Source organism: Schistocerca piceifrons, chromosome X, assembly GCF_021461385.2.
Source record: "Schistocerca piceifrons isolate TAMUIC-IGC-003096 chromosome X, iqSchPice1.1, whole genome shotgun sequence".
Lineage (NCBI taxonomy): Eukaryota > Metazoa > Arthropoda > Insecta > Orthoptera > Acrididae > Schistocerca > Schistocerca piceifrons.
The window spans coordinates 52,590,546-52,616,452 of NC_060149.1; the positions used below are offsets into that span (position 1 = coordinate 52,590,546).

At 41.8% G+C, this 25,907-nt stretch overlaps 1 protein-coding gene across 1 annotated transcript in view; it reads left to right on the forward strand.

Annotated features, from left to right (window-relative positions):
• Positions 1–4,782: 4,782 nt before the first annotated feature.
• Positions 4,783–25,907, forward strand: part of LOC124721691 — an 888,717-nt gene continuing 867,592 nt past the window's right edge. The window contains exon 1 of the mRNA XM_047246771.1: positions 4,783–4,976. Within this exon, the coding sequence (XP_047102727.1) occupies positions 4,949–4,976 (28 nt within the window). The 5' untranslated portion in view covers positions 4,783–4,948. The remainder of the gene's footprint in view (positions 4,977–25,907) is intronic.

Consider the following 25,907-nt stretch of genomic DNA (forward strand, 5'->3'; position numbering starts at 1 on the left):
GCTTGTAAAAACAGTTGAAAATCGTCTTGCAAAGACCGCAAGTCCCGCAAAAAGAAATAGTTGAGGAAAGCCATTAGAGCTGATATCACGTGACTCAAATTGACTTGAAGGGCCATAATGTAATGGACAGTGTGAATACACCCTTATGTGACGGTGCTGTGATGTGACAGTATCGTGGCAGCCAGTGTGAATTGGCCTATATCATTTTCTGCTTCCATTTGTTTGCCATTTTTGGTTTGCTAGATTGACTGTTCATTTATCAAACGTTCATTGAGCTCACTGGGTTCATTTGAGCAGCTTACAGAAAGCTACTTTCAAGCACAAGAAAACAGTCGTTACTGCTCATGCAGAGTTTAGGAAACCCTTGCTCAGTGTTTGGGCTGCTCAAGCAGTTCTTGTCCCAGTTCTGCTTGGAATTTCGTTGTTTGGTCGTCTGTGGCGCTAGTTGAAACCCCAATTTAACTTTTATGCCATGATGGATTCTATAATTTCAAAATTAAGATGCCATGTTTGACAGTTTTTGTATGCAATTTGCATATTAAGAAAATGCTATACATAAATACATTAACACTTCAAATATCTGTCAAAAGGACGTCATTTTTGTGTGACTTAAAGTATTTAAAATCAAGAAATGCGACGTTAGTGTATAAACGTATTACTTTCAATCTATGTTTGTTTACAGTTAAGAAACAAGCTACTTCTTTATCCTTGTACATCGTGGTTAACTTCATGACCTGAGGACACTGGTTGCAAATGCTACTCTGAGATGAAAAGGTCAGCAAAGGAGAGGAATTCGTGGCATGCCATGGCTAACCAGTTAAAAGACTAATGACAAAAAAAAATCATGAATCCTATGCTTGCACTTATATAATAGTCACCAAATACCCCCTCAGAGTGTGGAAAAATGTTGCCTGTACTTTTTGTGTTGACAAGATTTATTATTGAATTCCTTGATGCAGCAGGAAACACAAATTGAGAAATAACATGAAGCCTAGAGAAGGTACCAGACAGGTGTCAAAACACCTCTTGTGATCGAAAAACATTGTGTGTTACTGAAGGAAAATGAATGAAAGAAACCATTTATTCTGCTAAAGCTGTCAATATATTAGAAACAAATTATTTTATTCCATAGGCCATAATACTGACCAAATTCACCTGCTTAGTCATCTTAAAGCGAACTTTAAGTATGTTTCTATGTATGGCATTAACCAGTCTTAACACTGTATCATAGAAACAAGACATCAGAGAATACTAAAGGGACACTGGAATTTCGTAAACCACAGTAAAAAGTGTAATTTGGTTTAAGTGCATACACACATGTCTAGATTCACGATGAAGTACATGATCTTAAGCCTTTCGGTGTGATTTTCAGGATGCCAGTTCTCTTGGAGTATTAGCTCATGTTGGTTTTTCATTATGACGTAACACATAATCTGTTACTGCTGTATACACAAAGAAATGAAAATGAGCACCTGAAAGTGAGTGAACAGTTGAAACTAGATAATAGTATTGAATAAAACTGTTCATTTTAGTTGATTAATAAAAGCCAAATTATAGCTACAGAAGAAAAACATTAACGATGTGCTAGCAGACGGCATTTCCCGATGTAATTGAGAAATCAAGCTAAAATCATCGTATGCACAAACTAAAATATTATTAACGAACTGTTTTCCGATCTTAAAGCAAATCTAAATCCAAATAACTTAATTACAGATCACTGGTGATGCTTTACCTCAATAAAGGAAAATGCGTCTAGTGAAAAAAAAACACGCACTTTTGTAGCTGCAATGGCAGAACAAAAAGACCTGCTTCACAAACGATATTGAAGTCAGTGAAAAGGTACTAATAATACTGTATGCTCATGACATAACATTAGTAAATGAAGAAAAATATGTGGAAATAGTTGAAAAAAAGCACATTTATTTCAACAAATAAGACATTACAGTGGTTCATACAGAATATTTTAATTATATATCTTACACTTCAATGCAGACAATATTTACACTAAATTTGGCACTGTAATATTTATTATGAGACACCTTTCATATTAGGCCAACAAACAACTTCTGTGTGCAGTGTAGTGTGATTTTTTTGAGGCATGCTTTCTTCATAGAATTGCTGTTTGTGGAAACTGCAGCAGCAATAATACAAAATGAATTTTCGTACTGTTAAAAAGGTCACTAGGACCATTCTAAATAAAACGAAAATTGACTCATGCTGAACTGCCTTCCATATCTAACGATGTTGACATTTCCATCTATGTACATAGACAGAAAATTATTTCATTAATAAATGACAATATATTATTAGAAAAATATGCAGATGTTTTTGATACAACACAAAATAATAAGGCCAAATGTGAGATAGAGCAAAAGGTGTACAACCGCTAAAATGTTTTCTTAAGAGTCTATTGGCACAGTGATAGATCAGTAGAGTGAAAAGACGTCCTAGAAACTTCTTAAGGATCATTTAGTGCAAAAGGTATTTTATTGTGTAGAAAAATGTGTATGTGAATACTGTGGAAAATACTGTTTACTTTCAAATATGCACTGAAATGACCTGTGTGAAAGAGTGTATGAAAATACTATTAACCCTGCAGTTGTCGCATGTATTAAATATATAATACACTTGCAGAAAAAGTTGCGCAGCGACTATGCTTCAAGCCCCTTTGTAATTTAAGACAGAATGTTGGACAGACCTTTTAGTTTTATGTGGGCACTGGTCGTGCATGGTGAGCCTCAGGAACTGCTCTTGTAATCCACATGAGCAGTTATGTTAGTATTTTTGAAATACAGTTTTTTGTCTTTGTACCTTTTTCCACTTTGTTTGCTAGAATGTGTTTATTATATTGACTAATCTTTATTTTGTAATCCATAAATATGGGAATTAATTTGTAATTTCATTACATTTTAGCAATGCCAGGATCATAAGTGATAAACTTGAATTCTGGTACGATTGGAGAGAAACTGAGAACGAAGAAGATATTCGTGTGTGAGTTCTAGCAAAGAAGATTATATTCTGGAAGTGCATTCTGACATTCCTATGATGGAAAGACAGCCCTCAAATTGCAAATGTCACAGGGGATTTCTCTGGGTCACTACTGTGACTATGGAAGAACACAAAATAGAATTGCTTGAAGACTGTGTAATAAATTCATTTGCCTCAATCATTCCAAGGTCATCTGTATGTATTGTTCCATAAACCATGATTAGAATAGTACTTACCATAATATATACATTTGTTTTAAACTCAATCATATGAAAGGTGTCATTCTCTTTAAAATTATGACCTGTTATTAAAAATTTGTTGCTCATTCAAATGTGAGGACATGTGTTCACTTTCTACCTTTCCAAATTCAAACACTTTTTTATAGTTGGGAAAATGGCACCCATATGTAATCCATGCGACCATTTGAAAAATATCGGACATAGTGTTATCATATTTACATTTTTTAAAATTGTAATATGTAGGCTAAATATTTTAAGACATCAGTTTAAACTGACTTGTCCTATGTTACATATACACATTCTATACACAATGTAATTAAATTAGACCAAATAAAAATCAGTCAAGAAACTAGACAATGTTTAAATTGCGTCGAGATACCCAACAATTTACTGGTCTTCTGTTACAGTGTCTAACATTCCTAGGCGCACAGTTAGTGACTGTATGTGGAGTTAATGTCTCACGTAGAGATGGAAGTGTTATCTACAAAAGGAAATACACTGGGCAAAATACTGAACACTTCAAACATATGCTAAGCGCCCACTCATTGGAGAAAATCTATAACAGTTATAATATAGATAAAAAACTAGATAACTTCCTCGAAATTTTCAGGCATCGTTTTGAAATGACATTTCCAAAGAAGAAAATAATTTTTAAGGGTTTCAGCAGATCCAAAACATGGATCACATCACGGATCAAAGTATCATGTAACAGAAAACGAGAACTTTTTGCACGATCAAAACATATAGCAGCACTTAATTTGCTAATTACTTCAAAAAATACAAGTTAATTCTGAGTCATGTCATAATGAAGGCAAAATTAGGAGAAAACGACAAACTGAGTCATCAAACAAAACTACAACTACATCGAACACTGTACAGAGACTTACTGGGAAAGTGACAACACACAAAAATATTGAACGACAAACTGAGTCATCAAACAAAACTACAACTACATGGAACACAGTACAGAGACTTACTGGGAAAGTGACAACACACAAAAATATTGAACTCTTTCAGGCTGGCCAAGAGATCACTGGTCCAAAATTAGTTGCTAACCATTTCAATACTTACTATACCAAAATCGATGGTAAACAAATGGGAAAAACATCAAACAAAATATTAGAGGAACTTTCAGAAATAGGTGTCCCACTGAACCAAACAAAATTATGTATAATGACCATGTAAAATTTTTTCTGTTGTTAAGTATGCTTGTGCAAACTTCATAAAAATTAACCTAGCAAATTATATTCGATGTAACAATGTTTAAATTAATGAAAGTTTGTCCAACATCTAGGATATAATATATGTACTTCAAAGATTTCAAGACGTAAAATAAAAAAAATAAATAAAAACGTCGCATATCAAGTACCGTAATTAAAAAAAAAAAAACTTTCTATAGCATGCATCATTGTCTTCGTGAAAACATTTAAAACAACTGCTGAAATTCGAAATCAATTTTGGAATTTTTATTTCCTTCGGCAGTAAAAGTTTTGATTACAACTTTTTTTCCTCGCGCATATTTATGTGCTTTGCTGCAGCGATGCCGATTATCACTATGTAACAGTAGTAGCGAGTGTGACATTGTATTGATTGGAGTTTTGTTTTGCATGGAGGTTGCAAGGAGGGAATTTACGAAACAGTTTGTGATACATCCACTAGTTTGACATTCATTTTACTAACACAGAAAGTATTATTACGGATAAAGTCGTAAGGGAGCCGTTATGGGAGACAACAACAAAGGCGCGAAAGGTATATGACATTTCATTCGATTTTAGTTTGTAGGGAGAGGAGAGCGTTGTATACAGAAAAAAATACCGAATAAGTTTGTTAAACAGGAATTATAGTCTATTAAAAGGCCGTAGCGGTATCGTTCAAATAGCGATGGTAGCAACAGCGATCAATAAATGCAAATTATTTAATCGTTTCATGCAACAATATAACTACAATTTTCTGCACAATTATTTAGTTGTCAGCAGTATTCTAACATTTCTTTTTTGCAGCGTTCATATATTGTAAATATCAGTTGACTTAAATTTTGCAATTGACATACATTGTCAGTGTATTGGCCATTTAGGAAATAAAATCATGCGTTTACGTATAAGAGAATAACTTTGTAGTGTCTTGTGTCGGTTTTGTAAATCGGTAAGGTAATCCAGTGAAGCGAAACCATATTCTTTTTTATGTAATCAGCAGGGTAGATTTTATCCTCTGTTTTGAATGAAAGTGAAAGTATATTATTTATTTATTACCCCACGAATCATCTTGCAATGATACTAGATTTGTCGTCAAAATGCAATGAAAATAATAGCCCAAAATATACCGAATATGTAATTATGCTTTTAAGAGGGAATGAAAGGTGGTTAGCCTTGGACTTGACAAAGGACCTGCCCCAACAACTGGCAAAAAATGTTAAGGAAAATCTAAGTCAGCATGACCGGACAGAGCAAACTCCATTCTTCTGAGTATGACGTCAGTGTCATAATGTCTGGACTGTCTTACTCATTTGGGCCCTATTGTACGATGTTCCTTTCTTTCATTTATTTAGCATCCATGTATCTCATAAATATAAAATGATGTAGAATTTGTTGTATATGATCTTTCCTAGATAATAGGACATGGAACGATTTGCAGTTCAATCTGAGTTGATAAAATATTCTTATGCATAACATGAAACCATACACATGTCATAATATACAGAATTAGAGTAATAAATGAATATTTATTTATTTATTTTCCAAATGAGCGCTTCAGGTCACTATGATGAATAAAATAAGCTGCACTGTTTTGCATGCTGATGATTAAAGTATTCCTTGACACTATAAAAACTCTTGCTAATTAGCATTTATCTGCATGGGTCTTTATTTTTTTCCCTTTAGTATGTGAAATTTTGATACTGTTTTAAATTCCTTTGGTTATTCACTAAAAATAATTTTAGGCACATAAAGAGCCCATTTTTGAGACATGGCTTTTGTGTGAATTAGACTGGTATTCCCCTAAAATATGATGCCCTATCTTAACATCCTGTGTATGAGTGCAAAGTACAGACTAGTGCTGTATCATTACTACAGGAATTTTTCAGCAGTATAAGAACATAACAATACTGACTCGATGTTTTGTTTAATCTTTCTGAGTTTTTCTCCCACATTACATTTTCATCTAGCCTCACTCAATAAAGTTTAGTATGGGTGGTTTGCTCTATCTTAAACTCCCCAAACACTACTGTTCAGATGGTTCCTAGTTCGTTTGATGTATGTCTGAAGTTTATTGAAACTGTTTTGTTACCCCTAAATCATATGTTTGCTTTTTCTGCTGCTACTGTGACACTCTCCTGTAGGTCAGCTTCATTCATTGCTTTAACAAACATGCTAGTGTCATCAGCAAGCAGTACTGTATCCAATCTTACACAGTGGAGTACGACTTGCCACTGGTGCCTTCTGTACCAGCCCTGTGGACAGCATACTAGTGGAGGCAGGTGTCCCTCCCCTGCGGTTACGGCGCCAACGTTTGCTGGCCGCTTATGCTGCCCATGTTTTCAGCTTGCCCGGGCATCCAAACTATTGTCTCCTGTTCCCGCACTCGGTCGTCCATCTGCCAGAACGTCGGCCCTGGTCAGGTTGTACGATCGCGGTCCGCATTAATGAGCTTCTCCCCGGGCTTAGGGTTTTCAATGTTCCACCTCCTTTCCGGGCCACTTTGCGTACACCCCCATGGTGTGTTCCTTGCCCTTGGCTCGACTTGGCACAGGGCCCGAAGGACTCAGTCCCTCCAGAGGCCTTCCGCCGCCGCTTTCATTCCATCCTGGCCACGTATCAGGGCTCTGGCGTTGTATACACTGGCGGTTCGCTGGTTGCTGGTCGTGTCGGTTATGCGCTCACTCTAGGGGACCATTCCGAACAACGTTCCTTGCCGGATGGCTGCAGCGTTTACACTGCTGAGCTGGTCGCCATCTTTCGTGCCCTAGAGTATATCCGCTCCTACTCAGGTGAGTCCTTCGTGATCTGTAGCGATTCCCTGAGCGGTTTACGAGCTCTCGACCAGTGTTTCCCTCGTTCTCATCTGGTGATGGCTATCCATGAGTCCCTGCATACTCTTGCCTGTTGGGGCCGCTCTGTGGTCTTTGTGTGGACCCCCCGGTCATGTCGTTATCCCAGGCAATGAACATGTTAACCGCCTGGCGAAAGAGGCCACCAGTAAACCATCTCTGGAGATTGGCCTCCCGGCGACTGATTTGCGGGCACTATTACGCCGCAAAGTTTTCGATTTATGGGACACTGATTGGCGCAACCTGCCCGTGCCAAACAAACTCCGTCGTATCAAGGAGACGATGACTGTGTGGCGGTCATCTATGCGAGCCAACCGAAGGGATTCAGTCGTCCTTTGTCGGCTCCGCATTGGCCACACCCGACTGACGCACAGTTATTTACTGTGTTGTGCAGATCCACCTCTTTGTCGTTGCGGGGCGTCCTTGACGGTGGCCCATATTCTGTTGGAGTGTGCCCTTTTAACTGTGCTCAGGCAGACTTTTGCACTGCCTGATACGCTCCCTGCACTTTTAACTGATGACTCTGCCATAGCGGACTTAGTTTTGCGTTTTATTCGGGCAGGGGGATTTTATCGCTTAATGTAAGTGTGTGTGTTTTTGTGTTGATTCTGGCCTATGGTCTACGATTTTAGTCCGATTTTTTAATGTGTTTCTCGGTGGTTGACTTTTCCTTTTTTGTTTTTATGGTCGGCCAACCACCGTCACACTCTGTGTGATTTTAGTTCGTCTTGTCTGGTCTTTGTCTACGTTTCTCTTGTTCTGTGTCATCTGTCTTCTCGTCTGTTGATCGTTTTTATTCTCTGTGGGTGTTTTTAGTATTTGGAAAAAGGGACCAATGACCGTAGCAGTCTGGTCCCTTCAATCCCCAAACCAACCAACCAACTGTATCTGCTGCTGATATATGGCTTGGCATGTCATGTATAAATATTAAGGACAGCAATGGTCCCAGTACTGAGATCTGTGGCACCCCATACCTCACTGTTTGGTCTGCTGATGAGTAAACTTTGCGCAGGTGTATTTCTACAGTTTGATACCCGTTACATAGATAGGATCTGAACAAATTGTATGCCCCTCCACAAATCCCATAGCATTATACACTATGTGACCAAAAGTATCCGGACACCCACAAAAACATACGTTTTTCATATTAGGTGCATTATGCTGCCAGGTACGCCATATCAGCGACCTCAGTAGTTATTAGAGATCGCGAGAGAGCAGAATGGGGCGGTCCTTGGAACTCGCAGACTTTGAACATGGTCAGATGATTGGGTGTAACTTGTCATATGTCTGTACGTGAGATTTCCACACTCCTACACATCCCTTGGTCTACTGTTTCGTGAAGGGACACGTACACCACAAAAGTGTAAAGGCAGGCATCTGTCCAGACCATCACATAGGAAGTCCATACTGCATCAGGATCCATTGCAAGTACTATGACAGTTAGGCAGGAGGTGAGAAAACTTGGATTTTTTTGTATTCGAGCGGCTGCTCATAAGCCAAACAACACCTTGCTTGGTGCAAGGAACATAAACATTGGGCGATTGAACAGTAGAAAAACATTGTGTGGAGTGACAGATCACCGTTCACAATGTGGTGATCCGATGGCAGGGTGTGGGTGTGGTGAATGCTTGGTGAACGTCATATGCCAGCATGTGTAATGCAAACAGTAACTTTCAGAGGCAGTGGTGCTGTGGTGTGGTCGTGTTTTTCATGGAAAAGGCTTGCACCTATTGCTGTTTTGCGTGGCACTACCCCACCATAGGCCTACATTGATATTTTAAGCACCTTCTTGCTTCCCACTGTTGAAGAGCAATTCGGGGATGGCAATTGCATCTTTCAACATGATTGGGCACCTGTTCACAATGCACGGCCTGTGGCAGAGTGGTTACACGACAATAACATCCCAGTAATGGACTGGCCTGCACAGAGGCCTGACCTGAATCCCATAGAACACTGTTGCAATGTTTCGGAACGCCGACTTCTGCTAGGCCTCACCAATGGACATTGATCCCTCTCCTCAGTGCAGCACTCCATGAAGAATGGGCTGCCATTCCCCAAGAAACCTTCCAGCACCTGATTGAACGTTTGCCTGTGAGAGTGGGAGCTGTCATCAAGGCTAAGGGTGGGCCAACACCATATTGAATTCCAGCATTACTGATGGAGGGTGCCACTAACTTGTGCTTCATTTTCAGCCAGGTGTCTGGATACTTTTGATCACATAGTGTAGTTTCCCGAGTAATAAATTATAGTCAGTGACATCGACCACCTTGGATAGACCCAAAAACAGGCCACAGTTTAATCCATTTTTGTCTGTGGAAGCTATGATCAGTTTTAAAGTTATAGATTGCTGTTTCAGTTGATCTCTTTTTCCTAAAACTGTTGTTTCCATTAACTAATATTCGATTTTTATTAAGGAAATGAGTCTTTCGTGCATTAGGCCTACTCTTTCAATTTCTTTTGAAAATACAGATAACAGTGATGTAGGTCGGTAATTGACAACACCAGACTGATCATCTTATTTGTATACTGGCTTGATGATCTATGTTTTAGTTTGTCTGGGAAGACTTCTGTGCTAATGGTATAGTAATGATGTCAGCAAGTTGGAAATCTGTGTATCTTGCACTGCGCTTTATTACGTTGCCTGGAATACCATCATGAAATTATAATTTTTAACATATTTATAGCGTTTCATACCTCTAATGTAGTAACTGGGACTGGAACAGGAAAGGGAGGTAATGACAGTGGCACGTAAAGTGCCCTCCGCCACACACCGTTGGGTGGCTTGCGGAGTATCAATGTAGATGTAGATGTAGAAACAGGATATAGAATCACAGTTTCATCATTCATGTCGAGTAGACCTCTGAAGCTGACAATAAACAACCCACTGTTCCCCATGAATGTCGTCCTGTCCTCATTTCGCTCCACTGGAAAGAAACTGAGTCAGGATTCTCCACCCCTCCCATGAGTAGTGAGATGTCAAACTCGGGAGAATGACAAGACATTATCATCATGCACTATACACTGATATGCCACAACATTATTACCTGTGCCCACTGCAATGTTGGATGCTGCCTAGTGGCATTGCGAGCACATGACAGGGTAACAAAAACATGTAAGCAGAGCAGACAGAGATGGGAGATCATCCTAGTGAAGATATGGCTGCTAATGGGGAAATCATTGAGATAAGTGACTTTGACAAAGGACAGATTATTATTACGCAGAGCTTGTGAACAAATATCTTGAAAACAGTGAAGCTGGTCGAATGTTCACATGCTACTGTTGTGAACATCTACGGAAAGAGGTAGGATAGTGAAATTGGATGTCCATCATGACTCTCCACAGAACATGGGGTTTGGAGGCTTATCTGATCTGTAAAGTAGGATAGATAGTGATCTGTTGCTTTTCTGCCAAAAAGAGCACAATGGTGGTGCATGCGCAAATGCTTTGGAGCACACTGTTCATCGTACATTGTTGAACATGAAGCTTCACAGTAGACCACCACCTACATGTTCACATGTGTACCCAATGACATCATCAGTTAAGATAGCAGTGGGCATGGGACCATCAGGATTGGAAATGTCAACCAAGGGGAAACATGTCAGCTATTTGGGTGAATCATATTTTTGCTACACTAGATCGATGATTGTCTCCACAAATGCCGTCATTGAGGTGAACAGTGACTCAAAATCTGCAGCACGCCACAGGCACGAGCTGGTGGGGCAGTTTATGCTGTGGGAGACATTCTCTTGTGCTTGTGTGAGAGCTCTCATAGTAATCAAAGTCACACTGACAGTTGCAAACCATCTGCAGCCCTTCATGCCTGATGTCTTCAGTGACGGACGTGTCATTTTTCATCAGTATAATTGTCTGTATCTCAGATCCAGAACTGTGCTACAGTGGTTTGATGAGCATTGTATTAAACTCATATCGATGTTCAGCGACCAAATTTGCCTGATGTAAATCCTATGGAACCTCCACAAAAAACTGCCAGATCGCTGATACGCAGTGATATATATCATTCCAAAAACGGACAAGTAAGCTATTAAGAAGGTGGTCATAATGTTTGGGCTTGTTAGTGTAGATCTTGGCATGTGATTTTCTTTTTGAAAGCATTGGAATTTGACATAGTGGTGTGGTTATCCCCTTTCATTTTTGACTACTACTCTAGAGTCTTCTAAGTAATATTTTATTATATATTCCGCATTTCTTATGGACATTTTAGTAGCCTTTTTAAGAAAATGTATTTTGGTAATCATTTTCACCTCCTTGTGGAATTATAAAATTTTATTTCCAGATATAAAATGCTGTTTTAAGTTTTTTTTGTTGGTACATATAAGTCCAAACTGTCTCGTGTCCCATGATTATGCGCAGCACAATTGGTGAAATATGTACTAATGTTTTCCCTGATATGCACATTAGATTGGTAGGTGTACTCACTTGCAGCAGCAAGAATACTAAGTTTTTAAAATAGTTCTTTATAGTGAGTGTTGATTATTACTTCTAGTTGTTATTCTTATGGCCCTTTTCTGCACTTGAACAGTTGTACTCATGTTTTGTGCCTTTGCTCCTCAGAAACGAATACCATAGCTAAGAACTGAGTATATGTATGAATAGTATGTTGCCTTGAAAAATTGACTGTTACAAACTAATGGCAGAGCCCTAAGAACAAAACTTGCTGATAATTTTTTTGACAGCGTCTTTTTGTGTTCATTCCTTGTTGATTGCTTGTCAATATTCATAGCTAAAAACTTTGTATTTTTTTCCACAATCTGTGCTTAATGTGACTTAGTTGTTTTCTCTCTTTATGATGAAGTACATACTGTTTATCTTTATTTTCAGTGTTAATTTATTGCATGTTGCCCAGTCTCATCATTGAGAGTTTCATTTGCTTTTAGAACCATATTGGACCCAATATGCTACCCTGAAGAACACTTGATGTTATATGCTTCTTGAAAGACAGTTGTTTTATGTAAAATTTATCTTTGACAGATGTGTGAGCTATTTCTAACTTTTGCACTGTTTTTCGCAAATAAGACTGAAACAACTTACTTGCTATTCCCATTACATTGGATGCTTCTGGCTTGTTCGTAGTATTTTATAGTCACCAGTGTCAATTGATATCATACTTCTCACACTTCAGAAACCAAATAGTGCTTCATGAAAAAGGTGGTACATATTCATGTGACTCGTTAGTCTGTCTTTCACCATTGACTCAGCTATTTTTGAGAATGTATAGACAGTGGTGAAACTTGCCTGTAGTTTTCAGTACTCCCAGCATTACCTTTCTTTAGTAATGGTGCAGCTTGTGTGTGCCGTAGGTACTCTCAAAAAATATCTGTACGAAAGGACTCCTTTTGTTATGTTTCTTAAAGGGCATTCCTACAGAGCAGAGACTGGAACTGCAGCCATGTGTACCTCATTTCTTATAGTTAAATTTCGGTATTGTCTTCCTGACTTCAATCTCTGTCGTGGGGAAACATTGTCATTTTGCTTGCTTCGTAACTTGTTCTTCATGCTTTTTGCCTTTTTAGAAACATTTTGTTACAACTTCTTCATAAAACAAGTGACACAGTAATTTACAAAATTTGCCGATTCCTTAGGATTTTCAATTATTGTAATGCTTTCTATGATTTGTATGATCGACTTTCTCTGACTTTTTTCAGTTTGTTGTTTTATGACTTCCCACACTGCCTTATTTTTTTATATGTAGTAGTTTGATTTTTTTTTCAGCAAATGGTACCCTCCTGTATATTTTTTTATACCAGTGAATGTAATCCAAGAACTGTGGATTAGTGTAGTCGTTTTTGTAAAAAAAATAAACTGAAAATTTTGTGCGTCAGGAAGGACTTTATAATATCTGCGGTTGTCCTTCTATTTTCCTTCACTGCTGATGCTTTTGCAGATGCTGCTACTTTCGGAAATGTCTTTTCAAACATTAAAACAGTGTGCATAATTAAGAGAACTTATCATCTGCATTGTTTTCCATGTACACTTCATCTGCAGTTTGCTTTGGCAATGCTATAGAATAAAGCACATATTTTACCTTCAGAGAAGGTACTTTTGATGGCCTACAATTTTCTGGTTTTTACCAAGCCTTTTACTAGCCTTATTTTCTGATAGTAATGATCAGAAATGTAGATCTCTTGTAAATATTTCACGGTATTCCCTGTTGATATCTGTATATACATAGTCTAAGATTGATGCCAAACTTTCTGACACCCTAATAGCAGTGTTTTAATGTTTGTGCCATACCAAAAGTGTGCAAAATGTTTAGGAAGTTTATTATTAATCTCACCCTCCAAACATGTATCAATATTCATGTCTTCACATATTAAGATGTTAGTTTGTAGGGACTGAGGCGCTTCCTTGGACTTCGGCTAATTTGTTGCACAAAGTGTTCACATTATCGCTTGGTCATCAGCACTCTCACAGAGTGAATATCTTCTTATTGATTGCAATCTTTGTTGTCTCAATTGCTGCCAGTTCACAATGTTTATCTACACTAATTGTGAGCAGTTTCCTCTAGCTTTAAAATTGTCACCTTTCATATAAATACATTATCCCCCTTCCTTTTAAGGTAGTTCTCTTGCACAGTCATATGATGACAGCTCTATATGCTGCATTTCATTCTTTCTACACCAGTGCTCTGTAATGCTTACTACCATGCTGTTCAAAGACTGTAATTCAACTTAATTTGATGTACTTTTATTTTTAATAGACTGTACATTATGATGAAGAATAGATAATTCCAAGCAAATTTCTGTTGTGTTTGTGCACTCTGGTGTAGTATGTTCTACCTTCTGTGAACACATGGAAGAAATCTCGTAACTAGTTGAGATACTTTTAAAGTAGGAGAGACTATTGTCATGATTTATCCTAAAAAATGTGTAGTCCTCCTACCCATGACACGAAGTATTTGACTGTGTTTGGCCCAACACCCACATGGCTATAGTCTCACTAACTGCGCCTGCCTCCCTTTCCCAGTCCTGTTGATGTGCTGACCTTGCCTAGTGCAGTTCCATCTTCCAGTAGTTCCGACCAGTACCAGTGCATTGTGTGTCTGGTCAGTAATAAACGCCATCTCCAGCTCCACATTGACTCGCCATACAGCATTGTTAAGGCAAGGCAGTTTCATGCCACTGGAACAGCTCAGGCATGCTCACATTGGTGCCATCTGTTGGGGAAACTCTTGCTCAGACCAACGTATGCATGTTAGACTCTGTCCCTATCCAAGCTAGGGAAACTCTTGCTCAGATCACCATATGCGTTGTAGACTCTGTCTGTATCCAAGCTGTTTCTTGACTCCTGCCCCTATCCTTCTTATTCATGGGCAGACTGCTGCACATTACCTACTCCTATACCACCCTGAGTCTCCTAACCCCTCAACCCCTTGCGGGTCTGGGGATTAGAATAGGCCCGAGGTATTCCTGCCTGTCGTAAGAGGCGACTAAAAGGAGTCTTACACATTTCGGCCTTTTTATGATGGTCCCGTCAGATTTGACCTCCATCTTTCTAAATTTTCCTGAAGAGCGAGCCAATTGGGGAAGGCGTCTTACATGGTGCATCGTGTTAATGGTGCATTGAGATCTTTAGCCCACTTTCTCATTGTTGCATTGCAGTCTTGCTCATTCTCCATCTCCTGGGCAAGGACACCTTCCTGGGTGCATTTCCCACCATGCAATATGCAGTGTTGCTTTCTGCACCGACGATAACCATGGACTTCTTAGCGCCTCATATCCAGTGCAGTAGCCAGTCAGTTGTGGTGGGGCCACCATGTACCCTGTTGGTTGTAGCCCCCTGACAACACAGGGATCGCTCTGCTGATGACTGCACCGTTAACTCCCGACGTATGCCACAGAGTAGATGCCGCTCTACCTGGGGCATCGAGACTCCCGGCAATGGCCATTCTGCCAGGTGGCCCTTGCTGAGGCTGGGTGGCGCCTTTGGGGAGGGCCCCTGATGGGAGTGGGTGGCATCAGGGCGCATGACACACCATGAAGCATAGGAGGTCATCTCTTGGTGGTGGTCCACCGCCACTAGTCACTAAGCGGGCAAAGTATAACTTCAGTGTTAAGAAATATGACCCCAAATTGTTCCCCTCCTTGGTCCCACCATGAGAGGAATGCCAGGCTAAGGGTGGCAGTGAAGTTTATTCGCCCCGGTACCTCATATGTACGAGAGTTGATGGGGAATCTTTCATGTCCATGAAGCCTCAGTTTTTTGTGGAGCATTTGGAGGACAAGTTTGGGGAGGTGGAGGGCTTGTCCAAAATGTGCTCTGGGTCATTCTTGATAAAAACAGCACCCTCTGCCCAGTCATGTGCATTACTTGCTTGTGACAAGTTGAGGGAGGTTTCTGTTACCATCATGCCCCATAAGAGCTTAAATATGGTCCAGGGTATTACAATCCACAGGGACCTTCTTTTGCAGTTTCACGGTGAGCTGCACACCAATTTAGAATGACGAGGTGTTCATTTCCTCTGACGTGTCCATCAGGTTCCAAGGCATAATCAGATTGCCACTGGTGCCTTTATCTAGGCCTTCAAGGTCGACACATTGCCCGAGAAGGTCAAGGTGATGGTCTACTCCTGTGACGTCAAGCCACATATCCTTCACCCGATATGATGCTCTAAGTGCTGGAAGTACAGCCATATGTCTTCCCGCTGTACTTCCAGCGTCACATGTCGAGATTGTGGACATCCATCACATCCCAATACTCCCATGTGCCCTGCCTCTCACATGGGTCAACTGCAGAGAGCATCATTGTTGTGGTCTTCAGTCCTGAGACTGGTTTGATGCAGCTCTCCAAGCTACTCTATCCTGTGCAAGCTTCTTCGTCTCCCAGTACTTACTGCAACCTACATCCTTCTGAATCTGCTTAGTGTATTCATCTCTTGGTCTGCCTCTATGATTTTTACCCTCCACACTGCCCTCCAATGCTAAATTTGTGATCCCTTGGTGCCTCAGAACATGTCCTACCAACCGGTCCCTTCTTCTTGTCAAGTTGTGCCACAAACTCCTCTTCTCCCGAATTCTATTCAATACCTCCTCATTAGTTATGTGATCTACCCATCTAATCTTCAACATTCTTCTGTAGCACCACATTTCGAAAGCTTCTATTCTCTTCTTGTCCAAACTATTTATCGTCCATGTTTCACTTCCATACATGGCTACACTCCATACAAATACTTTCAGAAACGACTTCCTGACACTTAAATCTATACTTGATGTTAACAAATTTCTCTTCTTCAGAAACACTTTCCTTGCCATTGCCAGTCTACATTTTATATCCTCTCTACTTCGACCATCATCAGTTATTTTGCTCCCCAAATAGCAAAACTCCTTTACTACTTTAAGTGTCTTATTTCCTAATCTAATTCCCTCAGCACCGCCTGACTTAATTTGACTGCATTCCATTATCCTTGTTTTGCTTTTGTTGATGTTCATCTTATATCCTCCTTTCAAGACACTGTCCATTCCATTCAACTGCTCTTCCAAGTCCTTTCCTGTCTCTGACAGAATTACAATGTCATCGGTGAACCTCAAAGTTTTTATTTCTTCTCCATGGATTTTAATACCTACTCCGAATTTTTGTTTTGTTTCCTTTACTGCTTGCTCAATATACAGATTGAATAACATCAGGGATAGGCTACAATCCTGTCTCACTCCCTTCCCAACCGCTGCTTCCCTTTCATGCCCCTAGACTCTTATAACTGCCATCTGCTTTCTGTACAAACTGTAAATAACCTTTCGCTCCCTGTATTTTACCCCTGCCACCTGTAGAATTTGAAAGAGAGTATTCCAGTCAACATTGTCAAAAGCTTTCTCTAAGTCTACAAATGCTAGAAATGTAGGTTTGCCTTTCCTTAATCTTTCTTCTAAGATAAGTCGTAAGGTCAGTATTGCCTCACGTGTTCCAATATTTCTACGGAATCCAAACTGATCTTCCCCAAGGTTGGCTTCTACTAGTTTTTCCATTTGTCTGTAAAGAATTCACGTTAGTATTTTGCAGCTGTGGCTTATTAAACTGATTGTTCGGTAATTTTCACATCTGTCAACACCTGCTTTCTTTGGGATTGGAATTATTATATTCTTCTTGAAGTCTGAGGGTATTTCGCCTGTCTCATACATCTTGCTCACCAGATGGTAGAGTTTTGTCAGGACTGGCTCTCCCAAGGCCGTCAGTAGTTCTAATGGAATGTTGTCGACTCCCGTGGCCTTGTTTCGACTCAGGTCTTTCAGCGCTCTGTCAAACTCTTCACGCAGTATTGTATCTCCCATTTAGTCTTCATCTACATTCTCTTCCATTTGCAGAATATTGTCCTCAAGTACATCGCCCTTGTATAGACCCTCTATATACTCCTTCCACCTTTGTGCTTTCCCTTCTTTGCTTAGAACTGGGTTTCCATCTGAGCTCTTGATATTCATACAAGTGGCTCTTTTTTCTCCAAAGGTCTCTTTAATTTTCCTGTAGGCAGTATCTATCTTACCCCTAGTGAAATAAGCCTCTACATCCTTACATTTGTCCTCTAGCCATCCCTGCTTAGCCATTTTGCACTTCCTGTCGCTCTCATTTTTGAGACGTTTGTATTCCTTTTTGACTGCTTCATTTACTGCATTTTTATATTTTCTCCTTTCATCAATTAAATTCAATATTTCTTCTGTTACCCAAGGATTTCTACTAGCCCTCGTCTTTTTACGTACTTGATCCTCTGCTGCCTTCACTACTTCATCCCTCAGAGCTACCCATTCTTCTTCTACTGTATTTCTTTCCCGCATTCCTGTCAATTGTTTCCTTATGCTCTCCCTGAAACTCTGTACAACCTCTGGTTCTTTCAGTTTATCCAGGTCCCATCTCCTTAAATTCCCACCTTTTTGCAGTTTCTTCAGTTTTAGTCTACAGTTCATAACCAATAGATTGTGGTCAGAGTCCACGTCTGCCCCTGGAAATGTCTTACAATTTAATACCTGGTTCCTAAATCTGTCTTACCATTATATAATCTATCTGAAACCTTTTAGTGTCTCCAGGGTTCTTCCATGTGTACAACCTTCTTTTATGATTCTTGAACCAAGTTATGCTCTGTGCAAAATTCTACCAGACGGCTTCCTCTTTCATTTCTTTCCCCCAATCCATATTCACCTACTATGTTTCCTTCTCTCCCTTTTCCTACTCTCGCATTCCAGTCACCCATGACTATTAAATTTTCGTCTCCCTTCACTACCTGAATAATTTCTTTTATCTCATCATACATTTCATCAATTTCTTCATCATCTGCAGAGCTAGTTGGCATATAAACTTGTTCTATTGTAGTAGGTGTGGGCTTCGTGTCTATCTTGGCCACAATAATGCGTTCACTATGCTGTTTGTAGTAGCTTACCCGCACTCCAATTTTCCTATTCATTATTAAAGCTACTCCTGCATTACCCCTAGTTGATTTTGTGTTTATAACCCTGTATTCACCTGACCAAAAGTCTTGTTCCTCCTGCCATCGAACTTCACTAATTCCTACTATATCTAACTTTAACCTATCCATTTCCCTTTTTAAGTTTTCTAACCTACCTGCCCGACTAAGGGATCTGACATTCCACACTCCGATCTGCAGAATGCCAGTTTTCTTTCTCCTGATAACGACGTCTTGAGTAGTCCCCGCCCGGAGATCCAAATGGGGGACTATTTTACCTCCGGAATATTTTACCCAAGAGGACGCCATCATCATTTAACCATACAGTAAAGCTGCATGCCCTTGGGAAAAATTACGGCTGTAGTTTCCCCTTGCTTTCAGCCGTTCGCAGTACCAGCACATCAAGGCCGTTTTGGTCAATGTTACAAGGCCAGATCAGTCAATTGTCCAGACTGTTGCCCCTGCAACTACTGAAAAAACTGCTGCCCCTCTTCAGGAACCACATGTTTGTCTGGCCTCTCAATATACCCCTCCGTTGTGGTTGCACCTACGGTACGGCCATCTGTATCGCTGAGGCACTCAAGCCTTCCTACCAACGACAAGGTCCATGGTTCATGGGGGAGCATCATTCACCTTGAAACTTCCTGGCAGATTAAAGATTGGAAGGTAGGAGACGAGGTACTGGCAGAAGTAAAGCTTTGAGGACGGGGCGTGAGTCGTGCTTGGATAGCTCAGATGGTAGAGCACTTGCCCACAAAAGGCAAAGGTCCCGAGTTCAAGTCTTAGTCCAGCACACAGTTTTAGTCTGGCAGGAAGTTTCATATCAGCGCACACTCTGCTGCAGAGTGGAAATGTCATTCTGGGATCATTCACCTTGCTCACCAGGCTGCAGGATTTTACAGAAAGAGGGGAAAATCGTGGAATGTAAGACCCTGGACCGAATGACCTACACTGAGGCTACGAGGAAATTTGAGCACCTACATCCTGTGGAAAAGACCTCCTCTTACGCCGCCGCTATAACAGTTGTCGCCATATCAGTTCCTCTAATTCCTGTCACCTCTCAGAACCGGAAAACTGCACCTGCCCCTTTGACGGTGGGGGGCACTTCCCTCGCCGTTGCTCCCGCACCACCTACTTCAGGAGCAACACCCTCACAACCATCAGGGATATCAGTCCCCACTTCTGACCCGGAGGAGCGTAAGTGTTATTTGACTCCTCTCGCTAGGAAGGGGTCCCTTGGGTCACTCTCTTCCCAGGTTTCTGCTAGTGGGAAAGAAGATTCCGACCAGTGGCTGAAGAGCCCAGACGCAGTTGGTTGTAGGGCTTCACGCTCATTCTCAATCCCGGAGACTGAATCAGTGAAGTCCTCCCAGTCAGGGAAACCTATGGAGCAGTGAGAGAAATCCAAAAAGAAGGTCCTCAAAACCAGGGGATTTGCGGTAGCACCCATAACACTGCTACCTACAAGCTCTACATCTGCGGATGAGGTGGAGAGTGACCCTGAGGCGTAAACTGCCTCATTGAATATTCCACGCCTTCTCAGTCTCATGGTGATGTCATCCTCCAGTGGAATTGGGATGGTTTTTTCAACCGCCTGTCTGAGCTACGGCAACTGTTAATCTTTACACCTGCTTTCTGCATTCCCTCCAGGAAATCTGGTTCCGAGCAATGCGGACCCCTGCCCTCCGCGGCTATAAGGGATACTACAGGAATTGTATGGACTATAATAAAGTGTCAGGTGGAGTTTACGTTTATGTCCTAAACTCAGTCTGTAGTGAACCTGTGCCCCCTACAAACTCCTCTTGAAGCTGTGGCTGTCAGAATAAGGACGACACAGAAAATAACTGCCTGCAGTGTATATGTTCCTCCAGATGGATGTATTAACTGCACTGATTGACCAACTCCCTAAATCTTTCCTTCATTTTGGAGATTTTAATGCCCATAACCCCTTGTGGGGTGACACCGTGCTTACTGGCAGAGGCAGAGATGTCGGAACTTTACTGTCTCAGTTTGACCTCTGCCTCTTAAATCGTGGGGCTGCCACACATTTCAGTGTGGCTCAGCGTAATTGCTCGGCCATTGATTTATCAATATGCAGCCCAGGACTTCTCCCATCTGTCCACTGGAGAGCACATATGACGACCTGTGTGGCAGTGACCACTTCCCCATCTTCTTGTCATTGCCTCGGCATCAGGCCCACGGACGCCTGCCCAGATGAGCTTTAAACAAGGAGGACTGGGAAACTTTCACCTCTGATGTTACTGTTGACTCTCCCACACCTGGTAACACGGTGTGATGGTTGAGCAGGTGACTACTGCAATCGTTTCTGTGGCAGAAAACACGATCCCTCACTCATTATGGTGCCCCCCCCCCCCCCCCCCCCCTCCTGTGAAACTGGTCCCCGGAAGTCACTGAGTCAGTTACAGAGCGTCGGCGAGCTCTATAGTGACATAAGTGGCACCCTTCACTAGAGCATCTGATAGCATTTAAGCAGCTCCATGCCTGTGTATGCCAGCTTATAAAAAGATGGAAACAGGAGTGTTGGGAGAGGTATGTGTTGACCATTGGGTGCCGTACATCACCTTCCCAAGTCTGGACGAAGTTCAGATGTCTTTTTGGGTACCAACCCCAACAGGTGTCCCTGGCGTTACCATCAATGGCGTGCTATGTACTGATGCAAATGCAATTGCCGAGCACTTTGCCGAGCACTTTGCTGAGCAGTATGCTGCAGCCTCTGCGACGGAGAACTACCCCCCAGCCTTTCGCACCCTCAAACAGCGGATGGAAAGGAAAGTTCTCTCGTTCACTACATGCCACAGTCAAACCCTATAACGCCCCATTTACGGAGTGGGAGTTCCTTAGTGCACTTGCACATTGCCCTGACACAGCTCCTAGGCCGGATTGAATCCACAGTCAGATGATTAAACATCTCTCATCTGACTACAACTGCTATCTCCTCGTCTTCTTCAACCAGATCTGGTGCGATGGCATCTTCCCATCACAGTGGCGGGAAAGCACCATCATTCTGGTGCTGAAACCCATTAAAACCCACTTCACGTGGATAGCTATCGGCCCATCAGCCTCACCTCCGTTCGTTATAAGCTGCTAGAACACATGGTGTGTCAGTGGTTGGGTTGGGTCCTGCAGTCACGTGGCTTACTGGCTTCTGACAGGGGCGCTCTACCACTGATAATCTTGTGTCCCTCGAGTCTGCCATCCGAACAGCATTTTCCAGACGCCAACAGTTGGTTGTCGTCTTTTTTTATGTACGCAAAGTGTATGACACCACCTGGCGACATCATATCCTTGCCACATAATACAGGTGGGATCTCCGAGGCCCGGTCCCAATTTTTATCCAAAATTTCCTGTCACTCGACACTTTCCATGTTCAAGTTGGTGCCTCCCATAGTTACCCCCATATCCAGAAGAATGGGTTCCCACAGGGCTCTGTATTGAGTGTATCACTATTTTTAGTTGCCATTAATGGTCTAGCAGCAGCTGTAGGGCTGTCCGTCTCACCTTCTCTGTATGCAGACAACTTCTGCATTTTGTACTGCTCCATCAGTACTGGTGCTGCTGAGCAGCGCCTACAGTGAACCATCCACTAGGCACAGTCGTGGGCTCTAGCCCCTGGTTACCAGTTTTCGGCCACAAAGTCGTGTTATGCACTTCTGTCAGCATTGTGCCATTCATCCAGAACCAGAACTTTACCCTAATGATGATCCACTCACTGTAGTGGAGACGTACCGATTCTTAGGACTGGTTTTTGACACCGTATTGGCTTGGCTTCCCCACCTTCGTCTGCTTAAGCGGAAGTGCTGGCAGCACCTCAATGCCCTCCACTGCCTGGGCAACACCAACTGGGTCTACTCTGCTGCAGCTCTAGAGAGCCCTTGCTGAATCCCACGTGGACTATGGGAGTCTGGTTTATGGTTCGGCAGTGCCCTCAGCGTTGCGATTACTCGACCCATTGCACGACTGTGGCATTCGCCTAGCAACAAGAGCTTTTAGGACAAGTCCGGTGACCAGGGTCCTTGTGGAGGCCGGAGTCCTTCCATTGCAGGTTAGGTGTGCACAACAGCTGGCTAGTTATGTTGCACACATTCGTAGTTCTCCTGAGCATCCGAATCACCACCTCCTTTTCCCACCCATGGCAGTTCATCTCCCGCATCGGCGACTCAGATCAGGGCTTCCAATTGCAGTTTGTGTCCGATCCCTTTTTTCCGAACTGGAGTCCTTGCCTTTACCACCTATACCTGAGGTCCATTCATGTACACCTGCACGTGTTACACGTAAGCCGCAGCTTCATCTGGACCTTTCACATGGCCCTAAGGACTCAGTTAACCCTGTGGCTCTCCGCTGCCCCTTCCTCTTGATTCTTGACATGTACAGAGGCCACGAAGTGATTTGCACAAACAGCTCGATGGCTGGTGGTCACGCCGACTTCGTTTATGTCAATATAGGACATATTGAACAGCATTCCTTGCCCGATGGCTGCAGTGTTTTCTCTGCCGAGCTGGTGGCTATATCTCGTGCTCTTGAGCACATCCATTCATGCCCTCAGGAGTCGTTTCTTCCGTGTACTGACTCCTTGAGCAGCCTACAAGCTATCGACCAGTGCTACCCTCATCATCCTTTGGTAGCGACCATCCAGGAGTCCATTTGAGCCCTGCTGGAATGTTCCAGTTGTTCAGTGGTGTTCAACTGGACCCGAGGTCACCTCGGAATCCCAGGCAATGAACTTGCCAACAGGCTGGCCAAACAGACTATGTGGAAACTGCTTATGGAGATCAGCTTCTCTGCAACTGACCTGCGTTCAATGTTGCGCCGCAAGGTTTTGCAGCTTTGGGAGACGAAATGGCATTACCTCGGCACACACAACAAACTGCTTGCCATTAAGGAGACTATGAATGTATGGCAGTCCTCCATGCGGGCCTCTCGCAGGGACTCTGTGGTTCTCTGCCAGCCCCGCATTGCCCACACTTGGGTGACACACGGCTACCTGCTGTGCTGTGATGACCCACCTGTGTCTGTGCGGCACCCAGCTGACAGTGGCCCATATGTTGGTGAGCTGCCCTCCTTTGGCTGCCCTGCGACGGACTGTTCAGTTACCGGGCTCGTTGCCATTAATTTTAGCTGACAGTGCCTCATCAGCTAATTTAGTTTGCCATTTTATCCATGGCAGTGGGTTTTATCATTCTATACAAGTTTTAGCGCATTTCCTTTTTCCCCTTTGCGTTCTCCATTCTAATGCTTTTAGGGTGGATGTTTTAATGTGTTGCAGAGTGGCTGGCTTTTCCTTTTTATCCTCGTGGTCAGCCAGTCATGGTCATCTACTCTCTTGTTTTTACTCCTTCTACCTGTTTCTTGCTTCTCTCTGTGGTTTTCTTTTCCTGTTTTGTCCATAGTAGTGTTGGTTGTCCTGTCGTTCATCTGGTTCTACCTTTCTCCTGTTATTGTTCTACATCTCCTTTCTTTTCTTCTTTCCCTTGTGCAATTATTTTACCGGGAACAAGGGACAAGGGACCGATGACATTGCAATTTGGTCCCTTCCACCCCCCCCCCCCCCTTTCCCCTTTAAACCACCCAACTGGCCAACGTAACCTCTCAACTGTGGCAGGTGGAACCTGTTGCTAAAAGGCAAACAAGGCTGTCAAACTATGTCCACTACCTGCTATCTTTCTTACCAACTGCCATTTCCCAACCATAGTCCTCATTACTGCCTTCCTTCACCTTCATTTGTGTAGTTATATCAAAGGCTGGTCCCAAACCACTCAATTTTTTAAATTTTTGTTCTCCATGTCTTGTGTGTTCTCTTGAAGTAACAGAAAATTTCCAGGAAACAGCACTGGAGACTATGCAATATTCTTTACAATATGAAGGAAGAGCACTTTTTTAAATTTGGTTGGGGGACATGTTGAGTAAGATTCACCTTAGTGACTAGCTATGCAGAAATACCTTCAGGTAGTATTAGCAAAAGATGGCTGTTGAATTAACTTCGAGTTTTACGTGCTGCAATATTGTTTAAATATGTATCAGTGTATAATGTTAAGCTATGAACATTACTGGTAGTTAAGTCAGGTACTACAAGACTTTAGCAGAGGGTTCTGCTTGAGATTTTGAGGCACTGGCTTGGCAATGGGTGGGTGGTTATGTGTCTCCTTAATGATGGATGCATAGGATCCTGACGAAATACGTTTTGAGTTCTGTGGTTCCATGTGGCAGTCCACTACAGTCCCCAATATTTTACGTGTAATCATTTTACCATTTTTCTATATATTATCGGAAACAAATCTGACTGCAGGAGACTGTTAGCTTATAGATTCTGATATCTGTAAGTAATACGGAAGCAATCCTGATCTTAGCTTTATACCAGACACAAATAGTTGTAAACATTGTAAGCATTTGACTGCTGAATACCAGTGAACTTTGATACACCATTATACAAAATTTTGTGTCTGTGTGGCTCTGAGCACTATGGGACTCAACATCTTAGGTCATAAGTCCTTTGTGTCTGTGTGGTGTGACACATTATGTGGGTTAGTATCTTTGTAATATCTGAGAAATTTCTAGTTTTATTGCACTGTATTGATTTATAATATCTTATTACAAACATGTTAATGTAGGACTTGTCAATCCATTTACATAGAAAATAGAATTTATATGTAGTCATTTCGCTGCACAGCCTATAGATATAACAGTATACACATGATTAATCAAAATTTGAAAAATACAGTGGTAAAGGATTTTCCACTATTTTCATAATAGAAACAAAATTAACATAAAGTGTAAAACATGCAAATGCATACAGCAAGTGAGAGATACTCACAGCTAAAATATAAATGACACATATAAAACATGCATGTTATACTTCTCATAACAGAAATAAATATTTTGTGACTGTAGTTATCAGGCTGCACTACCAGCCTGTTACACAATCTTTATTTCATATTCACATTACCATCATCAGTGTTCCACTCCAGTTACCTGGGTGTGGTTTTTGAGTGCCCCCCACTTCAGTCTGTCCTGGTGCCATTCTTCTTTCAGGACTGTATCGTAGCAGATTCCTCTTGTTTCTGTACTCCTCTACTTGGTCTAGCCACCTCTCCATTGGTCATCCTATCACTCTTCTACCAATCACATTTGTGTGTAGCCACTTTTTTTGCTATCCTTTCTGTGTAACTTCGTTTGACATGGCAAAACCATCTCAAATGGGCCCTTGTTGGGGATGTGCACA